General features: G+C 42.9%; 1 protein-coding gene across 2 annotated transcripts; it reads right to left on the bottom strand.

Annotated features, from left to right (window-relative positions):
• arhgap32a (Rho GTPase activating protein 32a) lies at nt 1-27,795 on the bottom strand. Of its 2 annotated transcripts, XM_063493820.1 has the most exons (22): nt 27,366-27,795; nt 20,533-20,646; nt 19,490-19,595; nt 17,184-17,275; nt 16,844-16,928; nt 13,949-14,035; nt 13,718-13,855; nt 13,519-13,611; nt 12,472-12,594; nt 12,212-12,289; nt 10,717-10,798; nt 10,423-10,572; nt 8,257-8,359; nt 7,325-7,469; nt 6,845-6,927; nt 6,409-6,516; nt 6,135-6,280; nt 5,816-6,029; nt 4,572-4,720; nt 4,327-4,401; nt 3,518-4,195; nt 1-3,337 (listed from the first exon to the last, which is right to left on the bottom strand). In XM_063493820.1, exons 2-22 carry the CDS (start codon nt 20,619-20,621, stop codon nt 1,074-1,076), a joined length of 5,088 nt encoding a protein of 1,695 aa, XP_063349890.1. In that variant the 5' UTR covers nt 20,622-20,646; nt 27,366-27,795; the 3' UTR covers nt 1-1,073. The 2 variants fall into 2 exon arrangements, with proteins under 2 accessions (XP_063349890.1, XP_063349891.1); XM_063493821.1 differs by lacking the exons at nt 17,184-17,275; nt 19,490-19,595; nt 20,533-20,646; nt 27,366-27,795 and adding an exon at nt 17,072-17,112.

Below are 27,795 nucleotides of genomic sequence, written 5' to 3'. Positions count from 1 at the left end.
ATATCTTTATTTTTTTTCTTTACGCTCACTAAAATAACTCAATTAACATGTCTTAACAGAATATCCTCATCTACATTAAGAATTTAAAAGAGCATTTTTAAATGAATAAAACATGTAAAACACCACACTGTTAAAAGTTCCCCATGAAGAGCGAAGAAACTTTCATTACGTGACCGAAGCACGATGCCACACAAAATACACTTTCACCGAACCGCATGAGCTGACTCGCATGTACATCTCAAGCATATTTTGCCGTGGTGCGTTTGCTCTTAACAAAAGAAAAAGAAAATACAAAATCAAAAATCATAGCACTCATTGTTATTTTGCAATATACAATGTGTGATAAAGAAAAAGAAGCGCAAAGTTAGAAAGCATGAGGTTATCTTCCGTTTTACCAACCCTCCCAAAAAGTGCTAATTTGGAATTTAAACAAAAGATTCTGAGCAAGCCGTTTCTTACAGAAAAAAATAGATACGCTGTATATCAAGAGGCTTCATGTATACCACGTTAAGACAATGTGTTTCATACACAGTTATCCTTAAAAGTGCTTGTTGAAGTCTGAGCAGACCAGAATAAAAAACAAATGTACAGTACATTGGCCACATGTTAGATGTGTGTTATTTATAGAAATATACGTTTAAAATGACTGTTATTTTATACACATTCTAAACTTTAAAATCATATTCATAAAACCAGTTAATTTACCTTGTCATCCCTTGTTGTGTTGCTTAGACATTAACTAAAATCTCTTCTTTTTTAAACACATTTTCTTCTCATCATGCTTCTTAGTGTTTACACTCTTTTAATTTAATACAATGCCTGCATACGATTCATTTGTTGCCTTCTAGCTTCCCTGGAAGCCACTGGAAAAATATGAAACTACCACTAATGCTGGCAGTATGATCCCCAGCAGCAGCCTCACTTCACACTTTTTGTAGCAGCTCCTGAAGGTTAAAATAAACACACTTTCAAAGCAACAGTCTGTTGGTCTGGCTGAGGATAAAGTGCTGTTCTCCTTTGGCCCCAATGTGGAATCAGATAAAAAAAAAACAAAAAAAAAACAGTGGTCAGAATCACTCGTAGACCCCGGCTTCTGATCTCAGTGCAGCGTGATAAAAAGCCTCATGACCCAGAGCCTGGGACAACAGTCTGTGCCCGCAGGGCGACATGCAGCCCTGGCCAGGCAGATATCCTGCCACGGCTTTAACGGATCTTGTGGGTTTAGGCCTGGGTGCTGCGTAATACCCCTCCATGTGGTCATATTGTGTGGGCCTGACTTTAGTGCTCTGAGTCCTTCTGTTGGAAAAGGATCCCAGATGTTCGGGATCCATTTGGGATTTGGCGTGGTAATGGTAGTAGTGACGGTTTTCTCTGGTGCTCTGCGACCTCCCGGGTCTCCTGAGGATGCTGGGTTTCGCCATACCAGAGTAGCTGTTGACAGCGTTGGTCATCATTAATCGATCCTGGTCATGACCTCGCGTATGGCTTCTGTCGTTGTGCTCGACGGTCTTAAAGTTAGGACAGCCTCTTTCTGGGAGCGAGGGGACTTTGCGAAGCGGTGGCTGCTGAGAGGAACGCTCTTTGATGTGAATCCGCCTAGAAGGCCCCGAGTCCGCGCTTGAGCGGTGAACGCGCTGCCGCCTGGTGACCTCGGGGTCTACCTGTTGGGACCTCTGGGAAGTCGGGGATGTAAGGATAACATTTTGTCTTTCCATCTTGTCAGCGGAAAGGAGGCAGGCATTTCCAGGGTCTGACTTGCTTCTCGTGTGTGCGATGTCTCTACTTCTTGTGTCAGCAAGCGAGATGGGACTCTCACAAGGAGACGCAGCTGGATATGTGTTTTTATGTCTGGATTTACTCTCCTGCATGACTGGTTGATATAAGACTCTTTCAAAAACTTCTGCGTCTCTCGCCTCATAAACAACAGTGTCCCTGCTTTCTATGAAAAGCTCTCTGTTCACAGGGGGGACGCGCTGAGGAGAGTAGTTGTAGTAATCTGATTGTCCGCTTTCTCTTGTGGAACGCACGGTGTAAGACTTACTGTGTCGGATGCCGCTTTGCCGGCAGGGCTCTGCGTAATAGCGAGAGCCATCTGCAGGGTTCACATTTGAATAGGGACTGTAGTGGTAGTCAGCGTGTGTGTTCTCAAACTGCGGCCGCACAGGGTGAAGACCAGTCTGAATCAGCCTCTGATAAGGTGCTTCCTGGCCTGCTGTCTGCTCGACATAAAACATGGTGTCAGGGGGCAGGACTTCGGTCTCTGCCAACTCGTAGTGACTAATCTGAGGGGCATGGAAGGAGCGAGCCCTCCGGATGGCCGGGTGCCCGACTACTCTATCATCTGACCTCTGCCACTGGCCTTGTTGCCTGTGGCAGCCACTGATAAGGTGCTCATCTCTATGGTATCCTCTGTACTGAGGTGACAAAGGGTGCCTTAAACCTAAACTGCTGTAGCGGCCTTCGGAGGACTGCCTGTACAAGCCTTTTGGCCCAGAAAGGTGAAGCGGCAGAGCATCAGGCCGAGGGCAGTGAGGTGCAGGCATTCGTGCTGCCTGAACTGGTCGGTGATGATGATGATGATGATAATGTTGATTACTGTAGACATCCTCAAGCATGCCGAGCGGCGTCTCCTCTTCTGGGCTGTAATGATGCGTTAAGGAGGGCTGTAATGGACGCGGAAACACCTCCTCGATGGATGCAGGCATGGAGGTCTCTGCCAGAACGGAGCGGAAATTAAAAACGTTTATCGAGTCCGGGTTGACGTATCCAGGAGAAGCCGATGGGCTCTGAGGCGAGTAGACGGGCTGAGTGGGTGTTGAAACTCCAACACTCTGATAGGTGTGCTCTGTTTGTGTGACATCGCTAAGCTCTTTTTTCTCTCTGCAGTCCCTCCTCTCAGCGCTGCCTTCATCCAAGCTCCCTGACCCGAGCGGACTGACATTAGGAGTGAAATTGCACATGCTTTCCTGTCCGTCGGTGACCTGTAGCGACTCTGAGCAGAGGTGTGGAGGCAGGAAATGAAGAGGATGAGAGTAGCAGTGGGTCTCCACAGGGCTGTGCACTGATGTTTGCCACTGGGAAGCAGGGGAGACATTAGAGCCGCTGTACTCCTGGGGATACGCTTTGAGATCAAGGACTGAGGGCCGTGGTGGTCTGTCCTGGGCGTGAGATGCTTCCGGTCTGTGAAGCGGATGCACAGGGACATTGCTTCTTCTTTGGGAGCCACTGCTGGCCTTTTGGGCAGTTTCAGCCAGAGCCAGAGCCAACTTGCGTGCGGCACTCGTCAAGGGAGGGTGAGGAGGGAGAACAGAGACTGAACTCATAAGTCTATCTGTTCCTGGGGAGGGATAAGACAAACAACGCTACAGTATGACAGGACAAACAAAGCTATGGTAAGACATGATGGGACAAGACACAAAAGCTTTCATAAGAAACTAAGAAAGGCATTCTTATTTAAATAACCACTAACTTTACAGTATAAATCAAGTATGCAATGTGAAAGAGGAATGGCACTAACCTGGATCGGACATGTTCTGTGCAGACTGAGTGAGGTCTGTCACAGCTGATGCCTGGCTCGCTGTGCTGAGTGGGCTGCAGTGTTGATAGGACGCTTTGGGCCCTTTTCCATCTGCCAGTGGAGCGTCACTGTTATCCGCTGGGGTAGAAGAAACCGGCTGAGGTGGCAGAGACATGGATGCAGACTGAACATCTGCTTGTGTCTTAAATGATTTCTTCCTGAGTTTAGGGGAGAGCTGCTTGTAGCTAACCTTCCTCACACCTTTACTGAGCACTGGACTAATGTCTGGAGACTGTAGGCAGGCCAGGTTGTTGTTGTTAGGAGAAGAGATGAGCTCTGATTCACTAGAACAACCAACATTCTTCCTCCACTTGTTTGCATCTTTACTGTGTTGTGGTCCAGGGGTTGCTGAGGGTGGGCTGCACTGAAAAGACATGGGGTCAAAGTCTAAAGTAGAGATGCCTGCAGCCGGTGGAGAAAGGTCGAGGTCATCCTCCTGGTGTGGAGGTGAAATGCCTGCTGCAGTACTGACACGATCAGCACCAGCATGACTCTCATGTGGCAGTTTTGTTTTGCGGTCGCGTTTACTGCCGCCGTTGTGGAGGTCGTCTTTACTGACGGCAGACATGGCCTCGCTAGTTGAACGAGGTCTGAGAGGACGGTAACTTGGAGGCTCCCCTGGGATGGAATAAAATCATGCTCATATTATATTTATACTGATTCTTCAGTAGTAAGTCGTACAAAAATATTATAAACCACCGGCAGCATGTTTGAAGTGTGGAAAATAGACAATATTAAAGATTAATTACCTTGTAAATTTTGCAAAGAGGTGAGAGATTCTTCACTTTTGGTAGAGCGCAAAGTGCCACTATCTCCTCTTCCCCCTGCAAACATTTGATCAAATTATTATTCCTAATAAATGAATCAGCATCTCTAATAAATGCATCAATCAGTACAAGAAAGCCATAAATTAAAATGCAAAAAAGAAGCAATGAAGATTTGGGGTACAGAAGCTGCATGTTTTCTGGCTGCGCAACAGCAGCAGTGAGCTGACCTGGCAGTGCAATACTCTTTATCTCGTTAGGCTCACTGGGGTGTCGCTTCAGTTTACGTTTGGACACAGAATGGGACTTGCCCAGGTGGAAAAAAGAGAGCCAGTTCCCCACTGGAGACTTCTTAGCCTTAGCAGGAGGCCGCTTGCTGCTGCAACACAGAAACGCATCATTTTCAATACTGGCGCTTGTTTCTAGAAGTAAAAGAAGAAGAAATAACTGCTGAGAACAAAAACAAGACATTAGTAGTTACTATTTTTTCATTATATGATGCGATTAATTGCATGATATTGTGAAGTATGACAAGAGAATGAAAAGTTTTCTTGTCATTGGCTGTATTACACAAACTTATTAGAATTCAAATCCATTGAAAACTCAAAGAGGATCCTGCCACAGCCATAAACGGCATGATCATCATGTCATAGAGTGGACCGGATTAGCACAATGATGATAGGAAACCCCCGACCAGTAATACGAGCACTGACTCAGTGATTATGACCAATCGGAGCATGTTCATCACCATCTAACAGGATATAACAGGATACACGTGGCACAGGAATTGTGTGGCAAAGTGAAAGTTCGAACTCTCCTGTCATTTGTTTTTTCAGGTTTTATTCATGTTGTTCAAGCATGTTTATTATCATGGAGGATCTCATGTTAATGACTTGAATGACTAAATAGTTTGAACTGATTGTTCAGCACATCAGGAGCAAGAATTTGTAAGTGGTGTGCATGAAGGTCACACTGTGAAAATGGAAAAACCTTGTAAGTGACCTTATCCACACATTTTTTTTTATGTGTTACAATTTGTATTCAGCCAAATTGTTGTAAAACTTGAGTGAAGACCCATTACGTGATCATCGTTAAGTGTGATTAAACTGTGACCAATACTGTAAACGGACTGACAGATGACGGATGCCTCATCATAGCTCATCAGTCATCTGATTGGATTTTTTTAAAAAAAATGAAAAAAGAGAAAATGCAAAATTCCCGAAAGTGAACATGACATTTTCAGACACTTGTTTTGGCCGATTATTCATCTCATGGCATCTAATTAAAGAATAATTTAGTTATAAAGTTTGCAGCTTTGCTTTGTAAATGACTTTTAATTAAGTGCCAAATATGCTGCTCATCCATTAACTGTTATCAATAAACAGATCAGATCGGGTGTGACAGCGCGTGAGTCGCGGTTCGAGAAGCAGAAGGATTCCTTCACATATATCACAGAAGGCGGCCATATACCAACCTCTCTATCGGAAGCTCGATGACTGTGTGGAACTTGCCGAGGAGAGCTCCTGGTCCCTCTCCGACCTCGATGTAGTCACTGTGGGTGAGGCAGGGGGTGGTAGCCGGGGAGCCCAGATGTACCTGTGTGCGAGCCTGAGCTTCCTCTATAGACAGTAACTTAGTGGATGGGGAGCAGACCATCAGGGACTTTGGTCTGGATAAGGTGTTGTTACCTAAAGTTGAAATGTTCAGTGTGTTAGAGATGTATACAGGGTATATATGTATACAAGAATTTTTATAATCCTTGACTGGGAAACAGTTTATAAAAAAGCACTTACCAGTACTTTCCCTTATGATTGAGTTAAGTTTGGGGCTGAAGAGAGCCTCAGTATTATTGAGGATGAATTCCACCACCACCGACTGGATACGCACCTCCATGAACGCGGCTGTGCCGCTAAAGCAGGCCGACTCGATCTGTCTGGACCTGAAACACAGCAAAGCACAGCGCAACCCATTTCACAGCTCTGTACCACTGAGACATGCCCCAGTTCACCGTCACAGAAAGGCTAGAATGAAACAGCAAAGCTAATGCTGCGACGCTATGATAGTCACCTGAGGAGGTTAGGTGCCCAGACAATAGCTAAGTTTTTTGTGTGCATGTTAGTGATGGAGCTGAAGGTGGCGAGTTGGGAGAGGTGCCTCATGAGGAACTCCAGTGTCCTGCAGAAAAAAAGTAAATATTTAATCTTTAGCTTATTGTATCTGCTCAAACCCAACACAGTTATCCTTCCTATTACCAATAAAAAGATTTGAAACTGGTAGGATCAGTTTTTCAAATCTCAAGCTAAATAAAATAACTTTAAATTGCTGTATTTGGTGAATATGAGAGACATTTTTGTAACTGAGATATAGGCTTGTGTAGGAAAACGGGATCTCACGGCTCCCACAAACCAAATCAGACTCTCAGCAGGGTCTGACATGCTGTTTACAAAATCCCATTTCTACTTCAGACCACCAGGGTGCAGCAGCGGCGAGCTTGAAAGCTGACCTGTAATGTGGAGGAGGCAGCTGCTGGATGACATTGTGGATTTTGACCAGCCTCTCCTCATCTGTGGCTGCAGACACAGCCTCCTGTAAAAAGACAGAGGATAAAGCGCACATGACTTCGAGACCGTTAATCACAGCCGAGGGAGTTTCCTCAACATCCCCGCTCTCGTTTTCCCCCTTTTTTTTTAAATATTCAAAGCAGCCACTGTTTCGTCTCGCTTAATCTGCTATTCGGGTTTTAACATGCACAACCCCCGCTGTTCCTAGAAAGCTCAGCGTGATGCACTGACCCCATTTTGAGCAGCACTTCAAAATGAGCAGAAATTTTGAAATGATTTCCTCTGTTCTTTTGTCACCACTGAATAACTAGAAATATGTTCCTCGCAGCTTTTTTGCCCTACTTGTAATACTTGACACTGTTGCAATACCAGCTTCCTTCCTGATATCTATTCCCAGTGTAAACCCGTGCTGTGGTCCTTACTGAGAATCTGTCGTAGAGCTGGTAGGTGAGAAGAGGGTTGGGCAGCTCCCTGAAGTACAGTTTGCAGAGAGAGCCCACTGAGTGGATATCCTGTGTGTAGACGTCTCTGCTCAGGTCTGGGATCTGTTCAGAGTCAAACTCATGCCTACATGGAGACCAAAATAAAGAGAAAAACAGAACAGTGTGGGAGTCATCCTACTGCCCATCTGTCAATATATGAGAAAAACAAACAACAAAAACAGGACTATAAGCTCCTTTTGAGGCAGAAATCATTAATTTACCACATGATAATTTATGACTTTCATTACTTTTTCAGTGTCTGTGTTTAAAAAAAAAAACTTTATTCTTGCATCTAATGCAGGAAATCTGTTGATAAGCTTACTGATTATTATGAGGAAATCGTCGACTGCTTTTTTATCTCCTGTGTTTTCATAAATGTTGAAAGACTATTTCATGTGGTGACAGTCAGTTATTTTAAGTGAGAAAAGTCGTTTTGATTGGCTGTCAAACACCATCAGGTTCTGTGCCTAATTTATGTACTGATGGGGGATTGTTTCACAAATTCCTCCTGGCAAGCATAAAATAGATGAGAAGACCATTACAGCCGTTCAGAGCTGCACAGCTTGAAACAAATTGTGTTCCAAGAGAAGCAGCTCAAAAAGAAAACAATATTTAATGAATCTCAGTATATTTCCAATTACTGCTTCCTAATTTATTAACTTATCATAATTCAGTCACCAAAAAGCTTTTTAAAGAAAAAAGAAAATAAGCAAAAAGAAAAAAAAGACACTGAAACCCCAGAGAGAACTCAGACTAGAGGGAATATTTTAGAAGGTAGAAGCCAGTTTGGGAATTTGGTCCTTCCTGGGAATCCTCAGGAACTGTTTAGTGTTATATTTCGATTTTGCAGCATGTACGAAACAGACACAAACCTCAGTTTCTGAATGTTGGAAGAGATCCCTGAGAGCCTGTAGATCCCATCCACGACTCCATGTTTCTCTATGAAGTCTGCACAACTCTTAACAACCTGGGGCACTGCAAGAGACAAAAGACGGTCAGCGACATGCTTCATTTGTTTAGGAAAAAACTCATTGTTCCTCTGATTGACAAATGGACTCTCCTCTCAAGCAGCCTGCCATAGATCTTAAAGAGGAGGCTGAAGAGTGTGATCCCCATGAAGCTGGAACACATTCTCCAGTCCGCCTTCTTAAAAAGAGAAACCACTACCACAGTCTGCCAGTCCAGAGACATTGTCCTCAAGTTCAGTGCTTTGCTGCAAAAGCATGCCCACTAACACAGCCCTGAAACACCCAGTTACTTAAGAAATTCGAGAAGAATCTCATCCACCCCAGGAGCCTGGCCATCAGTGATGGGCGAGTCTTCCCCCTGGTCCCCAGTCTCTGATTCTTCTATGGAAGCCGTGCTACTGGGATCTAACTATTCCAGTGCACTACACTTACTGTAGAAAATGTGAGTAGAGCCCTGCTCTCCCCAATTGTTTGCCACAATTGCCCCAAAGTCTACCAAAAGTTTTGCACCATGGTCTCAATATACTCCTCCCACATGAAAGTTTTTGCTTCAGCTACTGCACAGCTGCACTCCATACAGCCTGCTGGTAGAAATGAGCTTCCCCCAAAGGGAAGCTCTCTCTTTGAGATCAGATGAAAAGCTCAGTCATTTGAAAGAGGCTCAGAGTAAAGCTACTGCTCCTCCACATCAAAAGCTAGGTGAGGTGGCCTCCTGGACGCCTCCTTGGTGAGATCCTGACATGTTTTACTGGGAGAGGGTCCATTGGATGAGTTAGGGAGGTGGTTGGGGAGAGGGAGGCCTGAACATATTTGCTTAGACAGCTGGCCCCGTGGCCAATGACTCAGATAAGTGACAGAAAATGGCGGATGTAACAATAAAACATCAGTTTTGTCTTGATTCAGTGTACTGTGCATCTCTACATGTTATTACAAGCCAAGACTTTTACTAACCACTGCAGTCTGTTTACTGGGTTGGCCATCACTGACCACTGTCAGGTAACAGTGGTAAACGTCCAGCTTATCTCTGCATCATTCTCTGTTTCAACTCCAGTAGTCACATTTAAATAGCTGCTTTTTAGTGTGTTTTTGTGATAATCTGCTATTTTTGCACCTTAGACATGGATTACTTTGCAGTAAAGACTCAAACACGCTTATAGCTAGTGTCAAATTGAAAGTCATAATTAAAAATATGCTTTCTTCCAGAGACTTCAGGTGTTTTATAAGTTGAAGGTTTTCTATATCATGTTGCTTATGTTACATTTTACACACATTTTTGATACCTCGATCGGTTCTTTCAAAAGCAATTGAATGAATGGGACGCCCTGACAAAAATCAATCATACCACGAAGTACTGCATGTGCAGCCAAAGCCCGAAAACCTGGATCGTATTTCTCCGTACCACAGCATGGCTTGTTGTGCTATGCAACAATTAAAAACATTTCACTGAGCCACTGTGTTGCAGTGGATAACAGGCTAATTCACTGTAAATACAAGGTACTGTGGTTTATCTTGAGCGAATCAAAAACACACAGTCCTGAGGCTGTTAAGACTCTTGAGTGAACTAAGTGTTTACGCAGCATTTAAACATACATCGCCCACCTTCAACAGGTAAAAACACACTGTAATTCAACTGGATTTTTTCCTATTTTAGCTGTTTTCTATGAATCATTACTCACTGGCTGAAGTGTTCCCACGAGGAAAGGTTACAAGTAGGCATCGCTTCATTGTAAGGAGTCACAACACAGTGAAGGTGTGAAATTACATTGTCCAGCATGAAGAACAGATTTTACTACAATATTTAGCAAGAAATGTATGAAATAAAAATAATACACAAGATTAGAAAGGTGAAAGTTGCATAAGTATTGTCTACCTATTGACCCAAAGGCCTAAAAACCCAAAATACACAAAGCAGTTTTGGCAAATCTACAAAAATCTACAAAGAGCCACAGATTCACGAGGTAATCCCTGCTTTGGGATTAGTTCTCACCTTCCAGCAGTTTACACTGAAATGTGAACAGCCAGCAGGTAAAAATGATTCACTGTAAAATGAGAAATAAAAATCCATTTTACCCTCATGTCCTGAGTTGTGGAGATGTTCCCCCAGGTCACAGCCAAACACACGCTCTCGGAGGATGCCGCGCTGCCTGAGCTTCTGCGGCGGCGGTCGAGACTTCATAAAAGACCTCAGGAACGTTACTAGCTTTCCATGCTTCTTACACACTGATTAAGATGAAACACACAACCAACATACATATAACAGGCGAGTGAAATCAATCTGACTCATATCCTGGAAGCAAGTCTTAAATAAATCATCACGCACTGACACACACATACACGCACACACACACACACACTGAAAAGTACCTGGCTTTGGCACCGAGCTTTGAACACTGGGGGGAATCTTGTCATTTATCAGCTCAACACAGTCACAGGGGAAGAAACCAACCTGGAAGAAGAGAGAAGAGAGACTGAGAGGACTAAAGGGGAGAGACAGAAACTGTGATACGCTTGAATGTTAAAAGGACCAGAGGGGGTGTTTTATGCTGGAGCAGACTGTTATACGGCGAGGGTGCAGAAATAGGTCAGGAAGCATGAGACGCTGCCTCAGACGCTAAATTGTCAGCTATCAGCTGCAATAGTGTGGCTGGCATTGTTTGTGACAAACAGACACAAAACCTGTGAGTCTGTCTCGTTGCGTCTAGATCCTCATTGCAAAACGTGCTCCTGTTGGAAGCAACTACTTCTACTCTAACAGGGACAACAACACATTTGATTACTTTGGTAAGGTCTGTCCAAAGATTTGGACAGCATCCTGGAGTCGCAGGCCAAACCTATTATTAAATATATCCACAGACTTTGTATGAATATTATAAATGGTTCATTTATTTCAATGCATCAAATTTTTAAAAACATTTTCTGCTCTCCCATCTCCAATTTGCATAAAAATGTTGTGCATCCAAAGTCTGAGGATATAACGATTGCTGTGAAATTTAGGCTTCATATGCTAATTACTTTGTATACATTGTATTTCTGGTTTGTTGAGCCACTCCCAGCGTGTTTTTCTTTCACACTTTGAAATCTGAAACTATATTTGAATATGAATATCTCAAAAAGTATCCAAAATAAAACGCCTGAAATGTTTTTATACATAAAATACAGCAAAATAATTAACAGTAATAAGAAAGGGATTAATAATTAACTTTCGTGTCATAAGTGTTGCAAGGCCAAATTGCCGTTTCCACATGCCGTGATCGGTATCTCCAATACAAGACCTTAACTCCCCATCCCAACAGTAAGTCTAAAGCCAAAACTACTGCAGGCAAGCAAGGACACACGCTAACTGCCAGAATATATATGAAAATGCTACATTGTTGCATTTTTAATGTCTCTCTGACTATATTTTAAACTTAATCTGGATTATCAGACTAAAATAAACAAAATATATTTTAAAAAATATGAGTTGCTTAGTTATAACTAGAGTACCATTTAGAAACTATTCAGACCTTTTTGGATCAGACACAAAATGATTTTGAAACCAGAGATAGTTGAGCAGAAGGCCGATGATGATAGAATGACTCAAAAACATTAAAAAGGTAAAAAAGTGGGACACCTCTGGTGTAATGCCTAATTCAGCAACTACTCACACACACACACACACACACACACAAGGTACAAAACAACACTGGCCTTCTTGTATGTGATCCATGCAATATTTGGAAGAACAATAAGCATAACTCAATTATAAACTCCATTGATCTTAGATGAGGAAATGGGTTCTCTTTAATTAAATTCAAGGTATTACCTGTTTTTACCTGCATTATTATACAGTAGAAAGAGGACATTTGTGTATTTATTATACCTGAAATCCATGTTTCCCTCGCCACCAGCCTGTGTCTTCTTTAGGCGGCATGTCGATGACTGAAACAATGTCCCCCACCTGGATCACAAAGCGTGTGATGATGAGTCTGATCACAGGTGAGTCCATTAAAAAGGAATCATGATGGAATCAGAAATCTGCATATGCTAAACACTCAGTCAAATAAAATCTAGCTAAAGAAGAAAAAACAAGTTAAACAAGTGGGAGTGTGTTTCTCATAGATGTTTTATAATAGCTGGTACCTCAAAGGTTAGCTCGTCTGTGGCCTGGGCTGTGTACCGCTTGGTGACGTGGGCAGCGGCAATGGCAGGGACATTGATTGAAGCTTCTTCAGACACCAGCAGATGGTTCCCCTTGTTGTCGATCTAAAAATAAAAAGTGTTACAACACAGACATGTTAGCCCAGTTTTTCTTAAGCACAGGAAGCAGGGAACGGGAGCTCTGTCACTGCAGTGAAAGTGACAGAGACAGGAAGCAGAAGAGAAAAAAAAAATAATTTTCTTTTTACCTCCAACTTGACCCTATTAAAAGCAGATCCTGAACAATGCACTGCATGCAGCATAAGCTATTAGACAAACTGATTGATTGGTTTTTAGCACCAGTCGATCGGACAGTAAATACTTAAAATGGTTTAAAGGGCTTGACATTAAGTGACTGCCTTGTTTTATGAAAAAGAATTCAGTGCCACAAGAGCCAGCATATTATGGTTCGACTTGAACTGACAGTTCTCATTAGCAGACAGCTGAATTGTGTCTTACCGCTTGTTTCTTTACCAAGCCTTCTAGGGGTAACGCTTGAAGCTATGTTTTTTTAGCTAACTGAGTGGCTTCTGTCATATTTCAGGTCTGCTTATAGAACGAAATAACTGGTGTGCATCAGACGTTAGTGAGGGACATCTCTGCCTATGCAGCTACTCCTGGAAAAACTATTATTAATGGCCTTCAAAGCATGTTTATAACCCCTCAATGTCCAAAATCGTCATTAAGGGTACAGGGGAGGGCATCAAATGTCATTTTTATAGGCGAATGAGCTACAGGAGACGCACTACTTCACTGGCAAAATACACTGACAACCGCCCAAGTCCTTTCATGCTTGTGTTGATATAATCTTGGAGCTCTGGTTTCTCTCACCATCAAAAAATGTGGAGGGTTAATGCTACCAGTCTTGCCCAGGACACTCTAAATTCTGTTGTGCTATTGTGCTAATTCCTGATTAAAATCAAAAACTTACGTTTTTCTGCAACAAAAGCAAAATGTCAGAAAAAAATCACCAAAAAGATAAACAGATACCTCCATCCATGTTAATACCGGACCACAGTTGATCTTATTGTCAGCGATGCTGGAGAAGCGGGACAGGTAGGTTGCCAACATTGTGGCTACTGACTGAAAGGAAACACATGATCAAGATTTGTAAAAGACAAACTGTCTGTAACATTAAACAGATAACTTCAGCCAAATCTGTGATCTTATACGCTATGGATATAGATACCTCATCAGTGTGCTTCAGCGTGTCGTATCGTGGCAGCTCAGTGAGCTGGGAGTAACGACGGTCATATATACACAAGTGCAGATGCTTGTCCAGCACCCGGAAGTCTTCATAAGATCTCTTCACCAGCCAGTTTCGACCCTGAGAGGACGAACAAATGATAAACGGAAATGGAAAGAAATATACGACATTGTGCGATCTAATCTCATTCACAAAAGTAGCAAGTAATGTTACCTGGCAAGTGATCTGGACCAGAAAGACCAGCTCCTTGGAGTCCAGCCCAGCCTTTGGTCCTTCACTCTGCCCCTCTGCAAAGGCCAGCTACAGAGAGACAGAGAAACTAACGCTGAGAAGGCTGTCGTGCTAAATAATTGATCCGTTTAATACAACAACCTCTCTGTATATGACCTGGTATACAAGGAGAACTTCATGTAAGGACCCATTTCTGCATGAAATAGTAAAACCACTTTTACGCTGAACAGTGGAGTGAAAAAGTGTGATGAAAATCAAGCGTCAAGGCACTGTGGGGAAATAATGCATTAATAAAGGAGGATGTGAAGATATTGTAAAAAACGAATTCCGACAAATGATCTTTAAATGTGACTGACAGCCTTCGTGGTTAAGTTATTTGGCAGATAAGGAGGATATATATCATCTGCCAGTAGCACTTCACTATAAATCCTGCAGTATGAAATGTATAATAGATCAGCTGTTAGCATTTCAGAACTTGGAGGTGGTGTAGATTTAAAGAATATTTCTTTTTCTCTTCCTCCTCACTAATTTTTAATATGCCCCAAAACTGAAAAGATCAAAGCTTCACTGTAGTTTGGGAATTTGTTGATAGACATTACTGTAGCAGCGAATTCAAAGGCCTCGAAGCCAAGGGAAGTTCTGGTTATTTATATCTGTTAGCAACTCATCCAGATACACTGTTATACAACACGCAGCGACCCAGTTACTGCTCAGCAGTAATACAGCAAACCACAGTGACAACGAACGCAGTCTGAGAAATTTGTATCTAAATAATTCATGATGGAAGAGCTCTTGTACACTGAGAGAATCTGAAATACTAGTCCCAACCAAACAGCTAAATTAGGTACTGACGGGTCAACGAGCCAAAGAGATTATGATGAGAAGGATTACCGACTGAATCACAGATAAAAATGAAGATTTCAATTTAAAAGATTTGAATAAAAATAAAACAGCAAAAATCTCAAAGTTTTCACCGAAGGCATGCTTGAGCATCACTTCTTCCATGACGCTCACACCTCAGAGGCTCCTCTCTTCAAACTAGAGCATGCTAATGCACAAGCGTGACATTATTTCCTCACGAATATCAACCACCAGAAGCTCAGATGAATATATAGTCAACGCATGTTTATGTTACCTGCCACTAAGGCATCTCACATATTCCCCGCAGCTGGAGGAGGTGGCTCTCTCTTTGTGTGCAGCCGCAGTCCTGGACCTCAGCAAGCTCCTCCAACAAGCCAAATCTTAGCTCAGAGCAGCAGCTCAAACGCAGCTCGCCTATTTGCCGTCCCCTGCCGTTTTACCCAAAAAGCTCATTTCCAGTGCTTTGGATCATCGCGCGCTCATGCTCTGTTCTAAAAGCAGAATATATGAAAAGAGGATGCTCCCAACTGTGTGTGTGTGTATGTGCGTATATGTGTGTGTGTGCGTTACCCCCCTTCCTGCATCCCTTTTTCGATCTCTTCCCCCTCCTCCCTCTCCTGCGCTCGGTCTCCATCACCCTCCTCCTCTTGCTCTCCCTCTGTCTCTCTCTCTCTCTTAACCCTCTTTCCTTTCTCCGGCAACAAAAGGGGGTTTGCCAGTAAAATGGGCTCAGCCGGCACACACAGATACACAAGCTCATCCATCATACAAAGGCACAAGACAGAAAGACGACCCTTTGTCATTTCAAAACAATTCTCCTTCATTGCGCTCTCAAGGCGAGACTGAAGCTAATCTGGAGAGGGATCAATCAGGCAGGCTGCAGACAGAGGCAGTCTGCTGTCCTTGTGCTATTCTGCAATCATGATATATGAGACTTGATCAGCGCCTGGCTGCTGCACTATGTGGATGAAGAGACAGAGAAATGCATCACGGGACAAAGACTAATCTCTCAGATTAAGTCGAGGATTCATCACGTTGCATTGTGACGCGTTCCCACTTTGTGTGCGATACACCCCACAGCAACGTCTCCACACACCGATATTTCTATTTCAGCTTGACTCTGCCTTTTGTCTCCTTGTGGTGCTTTCCAAGGTCACTGGAACTGTGCTGCTTCCACTTCCCGCCACGCTGCTGATGCATCCATCACAATCATGGCGACCACAACAGGATGCTCAACAGAGTCAGAGCATCCAAGAACTGAAGTCCCGTCCAGCCTGTTACACTGTAGCTGACTAATACTGGATGTAGGGATTCAGCCTCAAAGTATGTGTGCATACATGCATACACTGCTCTGGCAGCCTAAAGCTGACACTGGCAGCCTGTAGTTGGAGCAGCCTGTATCAGAGGTGACTGATGCACTCTGCTGGCAAGCAACCCGCACTACACCGAGGTTAACTGGGCGACTAACAATCACTTCCACACATGGATGAGCAGCCACTAGGGCTTCACTGCTTCTTATTATCACAGCAGTGAACAAAGTCTTTCTTAAACCTAGAAAATTATCTATATGCCCAAATAATTTATTACGTGGTTAAAGCAAAGGAAACGCAATCACTGACTCCAGAGACCTGTATTATGAAGCAGGATTTAAGGTTTAGTCTGTGCCTTCAGGTTTACTCTTCCCCTGCATCAACTATAACTGCAGCCACACACACACACGTAACATGTGATTTATCAGACTGAGATTTTAAATTTGTCTCATACAAAACTCCTATGATTCCTGGATAGAATAGACTATTTGCTCTACTGTGACATTTAAGGAGAAAGAAGGATAGAGCAGTAACTGTCAAGGAAAGGCAAACAAGGTTATCGATTCAGCTGCCACACTGCGTTTAAAGAATGATTCCTTTCTGGAGCAATTCACTAAAACGGCCACTGAACTCGAGCCAAAGACACAATTACTAAACATAGAAACTCTGCTGCTGAAGTCACGGTGTAAGTATTTTCAGGTCTCACCTGAACATTGCCAAAATCAACTGTCTCATAGTGGAAATGGGCACACTCTGCCAATCTGGGAAAGTGACCTCTGGGAAAAGTCAGCCTGAAAAACAAAAACAAAAAAAATATAGCAAACGCAGCAACTTATCAGTATTCAAAACACTGAAAAAGAGAAGAGCAAAGTTTATTGGCATAAAAGAAGAAGAAGAAGGGAGAGATTAGGTCTGCACATGATAACAGACTCACTTATCTGTCTGTGTCACACCCGTCATTTTATAGGTCCTCATTTCAGTGGCCTGAATAAGAGGCCTGGTTTACAGCCTATAATAGCAGCAACACTGTCTCCAGGAACACCTACTTCTTCATGTTCTTGACCTTCATGCTGGCTGTGCTGACGCAGGAACGCAGGATGGGCTCAGCCGGGTGCTCTGTGATGTCATCGCTCCTTGCCTGCCAAACGGAGACAGCACACTTCGATAAATGTCAGTCAGTCACAGGACAGCTGATGGAGAACCATTTGCAGTGACCACAGTAATGATGTCGATCACATGAAAGAGTGAAGGTGCTACAAATGAAGTGCTACACACTAAAGGAGTGACTCTAAGCAGTACAATAAGTTTTATGCTACAGCATAGTATGCAAGGCTAATATGTTATATTACTATATGCTGTGGTGTTTTGCATTCTTTGCTAGTCTATACTGTGTTATCATATGTGTGTTCATGTTGTGTTGAAATGTCATTTACACTAATATTAGCAATTCCTGTAAACATTAGGCCTTTTCTTTCCATGGATTCTGTTACTGTGTTGCTATTGTGCTCCATAGAGCTGGAAAGCCATGCACATGAATTCACATGAATGATTTCAGTGCATTCATGTGCATTTAAATTTAAATGGACAGATATATATTCTAGTGCATAATGAACAAATACTGCTTTACTTGACTTGTTATCAGGGTTGCTGCTGATAAATAACTTTTTCCAACAACTTGAGGAGCTAGGATTTACAATGTAAGTATATATATATATATATATATATATATATATCACTACTTTGAACCAAAAATGTATTTTATTCACCATACTTCATACCACCATGATGTCAACAACTCCGAAAACTCGTGCAGCAAACTTGTTCATTTTGAGGCAGAGTTCATTGGAATTTTTCCAGTTAGAAATCAAGTTTTCAATAGTGAACGCATGAATGCAGTATCAGCTGTAATCTTGTTCTTCTTTAAGCTGTTCCCTTTAGCGGTCGACACAGCAGATCATCTGTCTCCACCTAACCTTATCCCTAGCATCCTCTTCTGTCACACCAACCCTCTGCATGTCCTCCTTCACTACATCCATGAATCTTCTCTGCGGTCTTCCTCTTTTCCTCCTGTCTGGCAGCTCTATAATCCACTTTCTTTGTCTAATATATCCACCATCTCTCCGCTGCACATGTCCAAACTATTTCAGCCTTGCCTCTCTAACTTTGAGCTGTCCCTCTGATGTACTCATTTCTAATCCTGCCAACTCTGCAACCTCCACCTCGGCCTCCTGTCTTTTGGTAAGTGCCACCGTCTCCAAACATATATTATAGCAGGTTTCTCTACCACTGAGCAAACTTCCACTAACATTCTTGCCACTATCCTTCCGTCACACTTGTCTCCACCCACTCCACGTGTACATAGCTTGAAAATCAAAATGCAAACTTGGAGTTTTATTTGTAAAGATACAGTATACATTTTTAAAAAATGCACACGTCATGTGACCACTTTGCCTAATAATCCCTCAGGAGGTAACCATGGGACAACGGGTATCTGGTGCCAGGACTTCCTGATTTTTGTAGTGGTTATTGTTTAAGAATGTAGATACATTTTTAAAAAGCAACTAAAAAAGAATAATCATTCAGCCAGTAGTTTTTTTTGGTTTTTTAAAATTGCATTTTAAAATGCATCTATGTTCGGTTAATCAAACAGGAAGTATTGGCACAAGATACATGCTGTCCCACGGTAATGACACTACCCCACAGCCACCCACCTTTGCTCTTCACAGGACTGTTTCCCTGCTTGCAGTCTAACATTGACCAGATGTAAATGGTTAATACTGCTTTAAGCAGAAACCAGAACGCTTCCAGGAACAAGAATCTAGCAAGTCCCTTGCTAACAGATTCTGCATATTCATGTGCAGATATCAGAGTTAAGAGAGATTAATATGGATAGAGAGAGATAGAAACAGACAGATGGTAATTAACAAACAAAATTCACCAATTTTACATCTTAAAATCCCCCTTCAGATAGATAAATATAAGAAGACAAACAGAGAGAAAAGATGACATCATGTGTCTGTGGCATGACACCGTCATCACACCTTTACCTCAGCTGCTATCAAGCATGTCACCTCAGTCTCTGGTGAGATATCCTTAAATGCAAATTTACATAACAGCTGACTTTCACATGTCCACCATATGACCTCGGTGGCAAGATGCTGTGAATAACCTCCAGAACCAGTGCAGCCTCATGGAAGAAGTGAGACATCCATCTCTGCTGGTGTTTATGTGTTTTCTTGTATAAGTGATGAGTCAGAGGCGTGTTTGTGTGTTTGTGTGTGTGTGTGTGTGTGTGTGTGTGTGTGTGTGTGTGTGTGTGTGTGTGTGTGTGTGTGTGTGTGTAGGCGTGTACCATGGCAGTGGATGTCTCCTGTGGTTGTTTCTCCTCTAGAGGATTACTGTTAGTGGCTTGAGGTAAGGCATCGTCTTTGTCCAGCTCGGTAGACGGTAACGCGTCACTACAGGAAGACACAGGCCAGGAATTTAAATAAAAGATAGATAACATGTCACAGTGTCAACTGCTGTGCCACGGAGACTTTAAAATAAGGCTTGTCACTTTTTTAAAAAATACACCAGAGGGAGCAAGTGAGGAGGAATTCATAAAGTGTGGCTTGGTCTCAAATCCTGACATTGCAACAGCATGGCCCAGAAAACATGTTGTACAAGCACTGCAAGGTTTAAACTGCATCACATATGATAACTGGGAAATATGTGAAAATACTAGTTTAATCCAATCAGGTCAAGGTGGAAACATATGTTGCATAAATGTCCGTGATCCAGATTAATCTGAAAGCAAAACAAAACAAACTGTAGCACATTTGGGGTCTGTTGTATGCCCTTAGGAAAGCCAAGGTTGACTATTCACTGAGCCATAAAGACAATTCACCCACAAGGGAGTGCTTCACAAAACCGTCACTTGAAATGTGACTCAGTGTATTCAAGAGGGCAGGGTGAGGTTCCATTCAGCTCAACTTTTATGAGCAACAAAGCCAGGAGAGAGACAGAGCACGGTTTTGTCAGCGTAATTCAGCATGATGAGATCAGGACTGCAGGCCAAGAACATAGACACACAGTGTAATTTATGTGATCCACAGGGATACAGTGAATTGCATAAGAGAAGAAGAGATATGGTAAAGTCTGGACATGATGAAGCTTAAAACAGAGACAGTCTGTCTGTCTCTCTCTCTGGGGACAGGGTCATCTTTTAGCCTTAACACTGTCCTGCTCTTACTTTCCTTCATGCAGCATCTCAAATGCAAACACGCATGTAAATGAGCACACAAGCACATGATAGTTAGAGCTACGCACGCACACGTCTGTCTCCACGCATTTTTATGTTTTTACATGATTCACATCAGCTGACATGATGTGAGAAAAAAAAACAGAGCAACTCACCTCTCAAGGACGTCACTACTTCCTGGTTCTCCCTCGGGTCCTGAGGCAGCATTCTCAATCACCGCGGCAACCACGCATCCAGCCTCCATGATGCTGCTTTACTGCAACTGTCCGCTGTAGAGAAACGTGAGTGGGAGGAGAGGGAGGGAGACAAAGCCAGAGTGGGTGGGTGAGCGTAAGAGTAGAGCATGGGAGAAGGAGTCCGATCCTATGAAGCCGCCAGACGTTAACCCACTTGAGGCTGCAGCGTGCGCGACTCTCAAGGCTACAATTCACATAGCCCAGACTGTAATCTGCGATGACATCATGCTACAGTGCCAGGAGCTGCTTCAGGGATATAAAGAATGTCAGACGGCACATTCATAACATGATTTCATGAGAATATCAGCTTCTTTTCTTTCTTTTTTTTATCATTTTTGCACTGACAGGAGTTAGCTAGAGAAAACATCCACCTTCGAGAAAATGTCAAGGCTGTCATGGCAGTTTCAGTATGAGCCCCGGGATAAAATTAGTTCACTTAGCATCATTATCTTTGCTCATAGATATCCACTCACTGGCCATTTTGTTTGGTGCAACTGTTAATCTGCTAGTAAATGCAAATATCTTATCAGCTAATCACATGGCAACAACCCAATGCATTTTGGCATGTAGAAATGTTCAGAACAACCTGCTTAAGTTTAAACTGAGCATCCAAATTGTTAATAGAGATGATTCAAATCACTTTGAATCTGGCATTGTTGTTGGTGGTCTGAGTATTTCAGAAACTGCTGATCCACTGGGATTTTCCAACAAAACCATCTGTAAGGTTTACAGAGATGGTCCATAACTGAGAAAATGTACAGTGAGCACAGTACTCTGGTTAAAAATGACTTCGTACATCAGAGGAGAATTGCCAAAATAGTTCACACTGATGGGAAGGTAATAGTAACTCAAATAATCAATCATTACAACCAAGCTATGTACAAAAGCATCTCTGAATGGACAACATGTTGAACCTTGAAGCAGATGGGCTACAGCTGCTGAAAACCACACCAGGTGGGACTCCAATCACCTAAGAACAGGAAACTGAGGCTTGTGTCATAAAGGTGTGAGAGGTTTTTCCTGACAGACTTGGGGCTCCTTAGTGTTAACTGGCATGATTAGAAATCATGAATATTGTTGCTGACCATGTCCATCCATTTGTGACCACAGTGTACCGATCCTCTGATTGCTGATTCCTTTAAAATGACAATAAGTATACTGCACAAATAGAGCATCTATGGTGGAATGGGACGTTCACATCATGGATGTGCAGCCAACAAATCTGCAGCAACTGTGTAATGATATCGTCTTAATATGGACTTCATCCATTATCTAGTTCTAGTTATCCCTATCAAAGCACCACCTCACATTGGGAGGTCACAGAGTATACCCTGTATTGACCTTCAGTCTGTTGCAAGTCACAGACAACTAAATAAGGTTCATACTGGTGCTGTCCAGGTGCAATTTTGGTCTGGGGTTATTTCTTATTTACTCGGCTTGGCTCCAAGTCACGGTCTGTAGCCTATCCCAGTTACCACAGGGCGAGAAGGGGGGGTACACCCTGGACAGGTCGCCAGGCTGTCGGAGGACCAACACAGGAAACAGACGACCATTCATGCTCACATTCAATTCTATAGGCAACTTAGAATAACCAATTAACCTAATCCCACCAACTGTATGTCTTTGGACTGTGGGAGGAAGCTGGAGTACCAGGAGAGAACCCACATAGACATGAGGAGAACATGCCAACTTCACACTCCAAAACTCATATTTAAAAAGTTGTAAGTGTAAGAATGCGTAAGAATCATCATATTTGGAAAGGCTCATGCCAATATGGCCCTGATCTATCTTACTGTCTAATGGAATCCAGTATCACTACTGACCTCCTTATGTACTGTAAACAAACAGAAGAAATGCCCTGATTAAGCAAACTCAGCACCACAATCTTCCCATAACTAGCTTCTAACCAATGTGGGTGTGCATTGTGAAACAGTGCATGTTAAAAGGGCGTGTGGGTGGAAAAAACAAGCCTCTTTTCACACCTCTGAGGTTCATCTCCAGCACTAAAAATCCCTCCATTTAACTCTAAGGCAGTTTTACCTCCCCTAAGCAGCTCTGCTAATCAGCACAGAAATGTTTGGAGTAACAAGTAGATTCATCAGCCCCAACTGACCGCTGCTGTAGTAGCAGTTTCCCACCAGCCCCTCTGGCCCAGAGCCTCACTGAGTTGCTGTTGACGGCCTTCTACAAAGCCTCCTGACTCAGCAGAATGTGAGCAGGCAGACAGGAATATGGGCCAGATCAGACTCCAATTCATCCACATCTCATACTGCATCTCCTCTCTAATAGACACTGTAACCTTGCCAAAGGAGAGCCAACGTACTATACAAGCAAGCAGCAAACTAATTTATTGTTTAGAAGTGTTGCATCAAGCACTGCTTCATAAGGGTCACCGGGGGGAATGGTTTTTTTGGAAAGTCATATAGAAGTGAAGACAGTATGCTGCCAATTAATGTGGCTCTAGAGGCACATGTAATAAAATTAGTGCCTCTATTTACAGCTTAAAAATCTAGGTTAACACAAAAAGATCCAAGCATTATCTCTTCATTGTTTACAATATTTCCTTTATCGTGCATTCCGTGATTTAAAAAAAAAAATGTGTGCCACATGGTACAATACCTGACCTTGCTGATGGCACCGCATAAGACAGTGAATCAAGCATAGGAACATGCTGTACTGCACACTGCAGAGGAGGCAGGCTAGCTGTGTGCTTTAAAGCTGCCTGACAGAAACAGAAGCCTGACAACTTGTGGGGGATGAGCTGAAGATAGCCGACAGCAACATATGATTGAGGGCTATACCAAACACCTCTCAGCATCATGGAAATCACAACACATGGAAAAAAACAGGAGGACTATTTTGGAATTGCCCCAAATAGCTTGAGCTATAAAAAGATAAAGCTGTCACATCTGTAAAAAAAGTCATTACTCTAGTTGATCTTGGCAATGAAACAGGTAGCACATATTGATGCAGCCGTATAGGTGAGAAAAACACCATCCCGCCAAACCAGGCATCAAAACCATGTAACTAAAACTGCAGAGCTGCTGTAAATCAAGCAGAAATCATCTTTCCACCACATCTCCATCAATCATTTTCAATGTGTTAAGCAAACCTAATCCAGATGTACAAATAAAGAAACCCTCTACCCGTCACTTAAAAAAAAGAAAAAAAAAAGTAGTGCTGCTCTGATGTCAGGAGACTGCAACAGAGAGTGTAAAAGGATGTCACCCCGGTATCTGATGGCCTAGATGGCATTTTAAGGAAAAACAGGGCAGCCTACACAGTCGTGCACACTGTTTATGAAACTGCTATCAGCATGTGTGCTGACAAGAAGAATGACTGCCTGTATATTTGTAGCTACAAACACACAGCAGATGTGTCTAAGTGAGTCACAGATACTTTATCACATATGAGAGGAGGCAGGAAGGCAAGCCAAGGAAGGAAGGAAGCTAAGAAGGAGAGGGAATATGAAAATGTCTTTTTACCTTTCTCTGTAAAAATTGAATTTAACTGGCACATATTAATGCAAAAATAGCTCCCATTCTGTGGACCTACAGTAAACAGTGTAACATGGCCTAATCACACCTTCATTATGGAATTAGCAGAAGTCTAATGAAAGAGCAAAAAGAGTAACAATAAGGCTACATTGTAATTATCACTGCTAGCTTGCAGAATGTTTGATTTTTACTTTTTAAATTTGATCCCTTACTGGCCAGATGATAAAACACACATTGTTGGAAGTCACCTAAACAAATACTTCTGGCTACATGATAAGTGTAAATCTGCTACACTCTGTCCTGCTGTTTTCACCACATTTGGGTGTCTGTATTTCAGTGTTAGCTGGGCTGTGTGAAGCAGGTTTGCAGGCCTGTTGTGGTTAGAATGAGCCAAAATAGTAAAGTTGGCAGGTCAGAAACCCAAAACGAGCTCGAAAAAAGCTGGAATTATCCGAGAAGCTGAGGTACACACCAAAGTGTGGTGATAATCATAGATGGGGAGGAGGAGTCACCATGACACCACCCACTCATCTGTGAGCGGAGCATTTTGCCCGTCACCATCAGGGTGTTTTAAAACTACATTTCACAAGTGAGAGGTGAATCCGAATAAGGAGAGAGGGCACGGCACACTCATAAACTTGTGACTTTAAATCACATGACAGCCAATCAGATACTCTGCTTTATAAACTATTTACTTTACATGGAACTATGATTACTAAAATGAACATCGTGTTGGATTCAATAAGACTTGAAACTGGTGACTGGGACAATAAATATACTCGCAAAGTGTTTACTGAGGTCATGAATGGAAAAACAAGATGACTATATCATAGTTGCCAATAGTTGCTATTAGAAAGAAAGCAGGTTTAAGGCCCTTGAGCACTGGTTCTACTTTTCAGACCCAAATACGTTGCCCATTTCTTATATACGGTCTATAGTGATAACTGTCTCTGGGTTCGAGACTACGAGTGACCCTTTCACATACACATGGCCATGGTATCTGTTAAGTTTATTAAATACCAACTGTATCAGCTTAAACTGCACTTTTAATAAACTTCTTTTATTTTTTCTGCAGAACCCCCCAAAAGGCAAGTGACTGGCCCATGGAGGAAACTTGGTTTCATGCTCTCATTCTGAGCTCTGGATTGCAGTCAACACAGGCAAGAGACGCAGAGGAGAAAGCCCTGTGGTTACCATGGTAACCTCTCTCCCGTCCATCGTGACTTGATGCTCCTCCAGACTGAGGATGAGGTAAGCACAAGGAGGCAAATGATGCCTCAGAGGAACCTTTGGCCAGAAGCTCCGACACATCACCAGACAGTCTATCTGTCGCTTCTCTGCACGGCAGGACTGAGACAGCAGGTGAGGCACTGCTCTCTGACAATGCCGTTAAAAAAAAATCAACCGTAGTTACTGAAGCTTGGACTCAAATCACTTCATAGAGGGAGGAGGAGGAGATGGTGGCGGCGAGGGGTCATTTGATCTTATAATCTCCTTGAAATCAAACCACAGTGAGATTAAATTTAGCTCGGCCTTTGCCCCGCAACCTCCAGAGTTACAGTGATCCCCGATGCCAGGCAGAGAGCGGGGTGACCAGCAGGGCGATTAAGTTGTATGCAACAGAGCCAAATATTTAATCAACAAGCTGATCTGTCACTCTGGATGACAGTCTAACCCTTACAGTAAGATGAAGGTCTTTCCAGTATAAGCACGAGTGTTTACTTTGTCTAAAAAAAGACAGATGACACATTTTACCATTTTACTGTGTAAGACAAAAAAAGAAAAAAATGCAGGAATGCCAGAGGACAAGATCCCAGCTCCCTTTACAATCTAGTGCAATCTAATACAGCAATCCCTGCAACAGCTACAAACTTTGTAAAGCTCATGTTCAGCTGTCAGGGAGGTTTTGACTCAGCTCTGTGGAAATGCATTTATAAGGCTGTACTGTACAGTCGACTGGACCACATTACACAGAATACACATTACCATAGAATACGACCAATGCAATTAATACAGCGAGCCCACACACTCCAACACACATATCTAAATAAGATTTTCTACGATGAATCATTTGTTTTACGACATCTCCAATGCATTTATCTCCTAACGCCAAATACAGTGTCTGTGAATAGCACATTTTGTCCTACAGACATTACAAACGTAATTGTTCCTGTGATCTGGACCCAGATCTGGACCACTGGGATCTGGACCCAGTGGATTCTGGGAGTTGTGTAAAATGTCATCAACTGGATAAAAATATAGTTCATTAGTACAGAATGTCAAATAGCTCAAAGTCTTTACTGGTGCATCTGCAATCTTAAAAACAAAGCCATTTAAAATGTATATATATGATTACTCAAATGTTGTTAACATATTTCAGTTAACTGAGGGATTGATGGACTAACCATTCACTCAAAAATCTGCCTGTTTCTGAGTTTGACTAATGTAATTACATGTGATTTTGTTACATAAGTTAATGTAAAATTTTACATTTAATTGAATCTGGGCAAATGAAATTCACTTGATTGGTACACATTACATTTTCCTCAGTGAATAATTATTTGAAAACATTAACAGTTCATTTAATATATTTCAGTAGCATCTCACTAAAAACTGTTGCTTTATGTTTGTTTCTACTCTACAGCTATTTTATACTCAAGCCTCCACCACACATGCCATAGCTTACATAATGAACACAGCCTCACAAATTACAATACAATTCTTAGCTTTCAAATACTAACGATCTTTCTAACTAATAAATAAACACATGGCAGAAATTCGAATACAGGAAGTGCAGGTGTCACAACACTTATTGCAGGGCAAGTGTTGCACTGTTGCAGTAAATAACACGGGTCTTGGTTACACTGTGTCCACGCACTGCAAAACAGTGATTCACAGACACACAACAGCAACGAAATCCTCTTGACAGACAAAGTCAGTTTTAATTCCCTGTGATGCAATCATGCGCATATTGCAGTCCCGTAAACCGACTCCTGGGATCCACTGGGAAAACTTTACAGCCTGTGTACTCTGACCTGTTGGGCCTGACAGATCAGCGGTCAGCTGCGTGCGCAACACACGCGCACACATAAACACACGATCATTAGTCAACTCTAATGTAAAGAAGCTCATCAGCTTGGTGGGGGGATCTAAAATACGCGCGATGGTCACACCTTCGGCGGTTGACAGCACATTAAACCCGGTGTGGTTATGTCTGCACAGCCAGTTACGATCCCTGCTCAAACAGCAGCCTACCTGTAACTGTACCCGCTGCTCCACTCTGCTGCCTCCTCTATGCTGCACAGCGCAGGGCTCCTCGACGAGGAAACATGTTGTCAGCATCGCACTGCAGAAATGCGCGGCTCGGACTCACACTCGGGCTACGGCTGATCATCTGAGGTAGACGTTTTGCGGAGAAAACCGTTGACCGGGTGCGGCATCGCTGAGGCAGTGTGGGAGTCTTTCCGGGAGCCGCGACCGGACTGACTGAAAGGCTGGGAAATCTGCACACTCGGTGCCGGGAGCGCGCGCTGCTGAACTGACCTCGTGCCCGCGCCTAGGATGTTTTAGCCTCAGGGCTTCCCAGACCTTTCAAAGTCAAGGACCCACATATGAGGCAGGCATGAGGGTAGTGCAAGCGCTTGCTGGAGAAATATTCACCAGTCCGAAGAGCCCCGTCTGGCAA

This window comes from Pelmatolapia mariae, linkage group LG14 (genome assembly GCF_036321145.2).
Source record: "Pelmatolapia mariae isolate MD_Pm_ZW linkage group LG14, Pm_UMD_F_2, whole genome shotgun sequence".
Taxonomy (NCBI): Eukaryota; Metazoa; Chordata; class Actinopteri; order Cichliformes; family Cichlidae; genus Pelmatolapia; species Pelmatolapia mariae.
Note: the sequence above shows the minus strand (reverse complement) of the source record. Positions and strands in the feature narration are given on the sequence as shown.